The sequence below is a fragment of the Sceloporus undulatus genome, chromosome 1 (genome assembly GCF_019175285.1).
Source record: "Sceloporus undulatus isolate JIND9_A2432 ecotype Alabama chromosome 1, SceUnd_v1.1, whole genome shotgun sequence".
Classification (NCBI taxonomy): Eukaryota; Metazoa; Chordata; class Lepidosauria; order Squamata; family Phrynosomatidae; genus Sceloporus; species Sceloporus undulatus.
This window is the reverse complement of record NC_056522.1, coordinates 168593508-168599853: the sequence shown is the minus strand read 5'-3', so window position 1 is coordinate 168599853 and position 6346 is coordinate 168593508. Positions and strand designations below refer to the sequence as shown.

Genomic DNA, 6346 nt, shown 5'->3' with positions numbered 1-6346 from the left:
CATAAGAATCTTACTGGTCCAAAACACACTGCAGAAACAATCCAGTTTGAGACCAGTTTAACTGCCCTGGCTCAATGCTAAGGGATTCTGGGAACTGTAGTTTTATGACACATTGGGCCTTCACTATCAGGGAGCTCTGGTGTCACAATAAACTACAGTTTTTCCCCCCTCCAATCCATCTGCCCTGGTCCAGGCCTCCGAGGGAGAGAAGATCTACTGGACTTTCCCCCTTTCCCACTGCCATTCCCTTTTCCTTTGGTGTCTTGTCTCTTTAGATTGTAAGCCTAAGGGCAGGGAAATGTCTAATTAACAATTTGTAAGCTACTCTGATAGCCTTTTGGCTGAAGAGCAGGGTATAAATATTGTTGTTGTTGTTATTCCCAGGATTACCTAGCACTGAGACAGGGCAGTTAATCTGGTCTCAACTGTATTATTTTTGCAGTGTGGTTTGGACCACTGTTGAGACAATCCCACTGAGCAGGAACTATTAGATTTGCATTTTGTATACGATTTAAGTCCTGTAGGATTATTACTGCTAGATATAATACCAGGCTATGTGCTGTAACAAGGTCAATGCTAAACACATCTGTGAAAGAAAACAAAAGGAAACTGAATGATGTAGGAAACTGGAGTGGTGTAAACATATTTTAATATTACCAAAATTAAGCTTCCAACTACTTACAGAGCTGAGGCTTAAAACTTTTTTCAAATAAATAATGGATTGAAATCAATGGCTATGCTCATGAAGAGATTAAAGAAACAATGCACATATTAGTGCTTTCTTGCACCCAAGGGAGTCCAAAACATGGTAAGAGTGTACAGTAGTAGTGCACTGGGAGAAAAGTGTCACTACAGAGGCAGACAGCAACCATTTCTGAGAAGCAAGCTATTCAAAGATGATGCTCTGACTGACAGAAAAGAGGGAGGAAAAAATAATGGTGTAGGAGAGAGACATTTAAATGCAAGAGCAGAGGCAAGGGAATGGCAACCTGTTTCCTTCCAACATTAAAAATGGAGGTTGCAATACATATCAGAAGGATCCCAATCTAGCAATACTCTAACTTAAAGTTGCAGTACACATTCAGCCATTTGCACCAAAGGTCTGATTTTCCAGTGATAACAAGCATCTTCCAAAATGTCAGAAGGTCAGGCAGTCTTCATTAGGTAATTAAAAACAGAAGCCAACTGCTGAGATTCCTGGGGAAAATTAACAAGAAAATACCTTTTACTATATAGAAGTCACAATCCAGTAGTTATGGAAAGATTGTTCTTGGGAAAGTCTTTTTTTTTCTTTCTGAACACATGCCTTCTTTACTTTTTCAGTGTTTGACATCTGATGCATTAATAGATTTCTCAGTATCCTTACATTTTCAAATAAAGGTTGCTGCCTCCCTCACAACAAAGAGCAAGAATTTAAAACCTAAAACATAATGCTGTTATGCACCTGGTTGAAAATTATGGAAGGTAAAGTGAACCAAAACTTTGCTTCAGCAAAACACAGACAAAGTTGTAATAGAAAATTATGTTTTACCAGCATATTCCATAATAGTGCATACATTGCAACATTGCAACATTGCAACAGGATAAACATAATGTCAAAAGGGTCTAGAAGAACACAGGTCTGATGAATGAGTGAGTCGAGATCTCAGTTTTCAAGGAAAGCCACGTAGTCAGTTAATCGGGCCAACTGCTGTTCATTAGGAATTGGTGGGACTGGAGCAGGTTCTAAAAAGAAAGCAGAAAGCATAGTGAGTATTCTTATTATTAACCATTAGACATAATCACTGTTATCGTCACCACCACCACCATCATCATCTCCTGCCTTTTCCCCATCCTTTTAGAATTATAAATAGAAACCACATATATCTAGTGACAAAACATAGCAATATTTTACCCCTCAAACCTTGGGGCATACTGCCTGTATATGATTAGTAAGCACTTTTTTAAAATTTGTAACATTGGCCCCATACAGACAGGCCAAAATAAAGCTGCTTCGGGTCACTTTGGAGGTATGCTGTTTCAATCACCGCTATGATCTTTGGAATAGCGGTATATAAATAAAACAAATTATTATTATTATTAATTATGCATGCGTACTAAGAGTCCGGAAGCCACGCCAAAGCCACAATCCAGTCCTAAGGACTAGAGCACAGCTTTGGCGCAGCTTCCAGACTCTTAGTAGGTATGCATCACTGAAACAGAATACCTCCAAAGTGACCCGAAGCAGCGTGATTTTTGGCCTGTCTGTATGGGGCCTTAGGCGTGTTACAGACGTGCACAAAGTATGCGCAGAGCGCGTATTAGGGTTAGGAAGGGGCGTCACTTCCTGACACCCCTAACCCTAATACGCGTGGAGCGCGTAGAAAATGGCTGTGCCCTATACACATGGGCGCTGCCATGACTACGTCACGACCGCGCCACCGCCAAACGGGGTGGTGCAGAAGTGACGTAGTGGGGCCGCGCGAGGGCGCCTGGGGCACCCTTTCCCTGGCCCCGGAAGGAGCTCTGTTTCGGAGCTCCTTCCATGATTTGCGTCGCTGGCACAGCCTCTACACGGCTGCGACAGTGACGCAAATAAGAAAGGAGCCGAGCGGCCCCTTTGTCCGCATCCCCGCCGCCGCCGGGTATCCTTGGGGCATGAAGCCCTAAGGACACCCCTTTGCAGGCCGTGGGGAAGCAGCCTGGAAAGCAGTGGATTGGGGCCTCAGAGGCTGCCGCTGTGGCAGCTGAGGCCCTGATCCGGCGGGGAAAGGGCCAGTTACAGGCCACGCCACACGGGCGGTCTGTAACTCGCCTTAGAGAATCAAATCTGTGCCTTAGGGATGTAACTAAAACAGTGTCTTTCATGGTCACATGGTATGGAACTTTGCAAATGATGTTGTTCTATACCTTCAAACAGTTTCTGACTTATGGTGAACCTATCATGGGGTTTTCTAGAGCGGAAAGTTTGCAATTTGCCTAAAACCCAGTCCATTTCCATGGCTGCATGGGGAATCGAACCCTGATCTCCAGAGTTGTAGTCTGATTATCAGACCACTACACCATGCTGGCTCTCTAACTCTGCAATACCTAGTGGGAAAATACATTTTGTGTCTTCTTGAAAGTCTGCAAGAATTTGTGCTTGCTTGGTACTTAAAAGTTTGCATTCTTGGATGCTTTCTTTATCAAGGTGAAAAACCAAAGGTGTCACTATCTTAGCTACTCATTAAAAAAAAAAGGTTTCTAGCATATTTTGAAATTCCAGATAGGGGAGAATGAACTTGTATACACTTGTCCCTCCATATTCACTAGGGTTAGGGGCACAAGACCCCTGTGAATATGGAAAAACCACAAATAACAAAAACACCATGTTTTTACCTGAGAGGACATCTCTCTAGGAATCTCTAGGTCCAGACACTGACTATAGAACTGCACTGGAGGAGCTACAAATGCCTAGTAGAGTATTCTCTTTAGGAATCTCTAGGTCTTTTAGTGCAACCTTTGGTTAAAGTTGACCATAGAGTTCCACTGGAGAAGTTCATAGAGAGAACATATTAATCAAATCCGTGAATAATCAAAGCCGCAAATATGGAGGGATGAGTGTATATGAAAAGTAGCCCAAAGATTGAACGTAAATCTTGAAAAGAACAAGATGGCTGGATCCACTTGTATGTGGATATGATGAGTCCAGAATAGAACCTAACAGCTATTACTTTTCATTCCAGCAGGTGGCCAATTGAGACACAAAGGAAAAGCATGCTTTCAACTGGGAGGGGGGATCAACCTCCAAGTTTTTCCACCTCTTCGTATCTCTCTCAGATTTCATTTAGATTCCACAATAATTGTGGTCTATTTTTAGATAGGCCAGAAATATAAACACATACCTGATAATGGGTGAAATCTATTAAAGGCAGGCTCTTGGGGACCTAAAATACATAAACACAAAATGTATTATAATTTTTTCATGGAACTCCAACATTAACTATACATTTCTATATGTTAACACCTAATTTTGCGATGAAACTTGTAGATCCTTTACTGATTGTTTCCTGCATATTGCAAGCTCTGTGTTCAGTAAATCAATCCAGGTTCTGGCTAGAAAAAAATTCCTTACCAAATTTTGCCTACATCTCTAAAACTTTATTTACCCAATCTCAAGCACTATGCATCACAGCCAGTATGAATGGAGTGATAATAATTACAGCAGTACTTAAATAACATTACATAACACAAGAGTAACTTAACGATAATAAACAGCAATAATTTAAAAAAATAAAATGGAAGTACTCTACAAATCTGGAGAAATACAAAGCAACTAGTCTTGTTAAGAACCAGTGCTTAAGAATATGAAGGTAGATACTAAAAGTGAGGATGATATGAATACGTAATTATATTTGTTTCATTTCCAGTTGTTGGTGCTTAACCACTTTACATTTCACTTTTAAGTTAAAGGTTTTTAATTTTAGAGCTTCATTCCCTTTTTGATAATTTAAAAATAATTTTCCCCAGAGTGCACCAGATTAACAATGCTTTAGACTAAACAGCTATCAACACACATACACATGCATAAATCTCACAGGCACAACATGAACAATTAAGTTTGCCCTTATATTTAAACAGTCATGTCTTCAAGTCACGCTGTAATTTTTTTCATTGACGCTATTTTAAAAAGAGAATGGAACACCTTTGAAGTGAAGGACGACTTACTCTATGAGCAGCAATATTTTAGCATTTCTAGATATTAAGAGATCCAGCAGTGTGGTGGTTTGTGCACATAAGCATTCCTCCCCATTTCCAAGAGTGGTAATCTATCTTGGATTTTGTGAAGTCAAAGGCTTTCATGGCCAGTATTGATAGTTCTTTGTGGCCATGTTCTAGAAGAATTTATTCCTGACGTTTTGCCCAACATCTGTGGTTCTGAAGACGACAGCTACAAGTCCTCGCAAAAGGAATGAACTCTTCTAGAACATGGCCACATAGCCCGAAAAACCCACAAAAGCTATCTTGGATTTTGTGTGACGATCAAGCAATCTTAGCTGAAAAGCAACTGTCTGCTAATATAAAATTGTTCCAGGTTCCTGTGTTCTGTAGGGAGTTCACTCCAAGCTATATCACACCTTTCTTAAAAAGTAGCTTAGTTTTTAATTTTATTTTTTTAAAAAAACACGTCAGCAAGAGCACTCCTATGTGCCAAAGGAAAAGCAGTAATATAAAAAAGGAATAGCAAACATACACTAGAGGTATTTTATTTAGTTTGGAACATGCCATTTTCTGCCAATAAGCAAAGTACATAACAGCGTATGTGTTCTTGTCCTTTACTCCATTTAGACAGGACACTAGTTTCAGTTAGTGAACAAGAAAGAAAGAAGCACAGAACCCATTTTATGCTGGGTGGTACTTCAAAATGTCAACTCCATTTTATTCAGGCATGTCAGTTAAGGTCACTGAAAAAGACATTCAGCTGAGTCTTTTGCCCAGAATTCAAGAAAGTTTAAGGCACATTGTGTTTGCTTCCATCTAAAAGTTTCACATTCTAAAATGTTTGCTTAATTAAAGCTGCCTGTGCCCATATGAAAAGAGGACCAACTCATGCTTCTGACATCATGTTTTCTGAGTATCCCCTGCTGTTTAAAAACGTTGACTATAGTTGCGTGCAAATACTAATTATATTTCAAACATTTTACACTGAAGGCAAGCAATGCAAAGTAGATCAAAAGTGTCATGTTCCCCCCCCCCTCCAATACTTTCCACAAAAATAAAAATCCTCATGGAACAAGAGCTCCACCTACCTGGCTTCTTAGGCATAACCATGCGAGTTGATGAATCTGCTTGCCAGCCCTGATCAAGTACTCCTATAAACATAATTGAATTTTTTTTTTACTATTACAGCCTGTGGCATAATGATTCTTAGATTACAAATAAATTCTATACTCTTGTATCTCCTTATCTTCTCAGTAAAAAAGCAATAATTCTTACCTTATTATAGCATGATATAATTTTCTTTTTGGTCTGAACTGCACTGCTCAAGCTTCTAATCCATTTTATAATCATAATCAAGATGGTAATAAAAGCTGGTAAAGGTAAAGGGAGTGCCTTGACATGAATGTCTAGTTGTAACCAACTGTAGGGTGCAATGCTAATCTCTGTTACTAAGCCAAAAAGCCAGCATTGTCCAAGGACTAAACTGTTGGTCATGTGGCCAACATGACTGCACCGAATGCTGTTACCTTCCCACTGAAGTGGTACCTATTTATCGACTTGCATTTGCATGCTTTCAAACTGCTAGGCTGGTAGAAGCTGGGACTAGTGGTGGGAGCTCATGTTAGAATCCTGTTAGTATTCTACCAGATAGTGTTTTGTAGTGTAG

General features: G+C 39.9%; 1 protein-coding gene across 1 annotated transcript in view; it reads right to left on the bottom strand.

Moving 5' to 3' along the window:
* Positions 1 to 1564: 1564 nt before the first annotated feature.
* Positions 1565 to 6346, bottom strand: part of COPS8 (COP9 signalosome subunit 8) — a 306096-nt gene continuing 301314 nt past the window's right edge. Inside the window, exons 6-8 of the mRNA XM_042452776.1 lie at positions 5769 to 5831; positions 3864 to 3905; positions 1565 to 1725 (exon numbers count right to left, since the gene is read on the bottom strand). Coding sequence (XP_042308710.1) covers positions 1646 to 1725; positions 3864 to 3905; positions 5769 to 5831 — 185 coding nt within the window. The 3' untranslated portion in view covers positions 1565 to 1645. The remainder of the gene's footprint in view (positions 1726 to 3863; positions 3906 to 5768; positions 5832 to 6346) is intronic.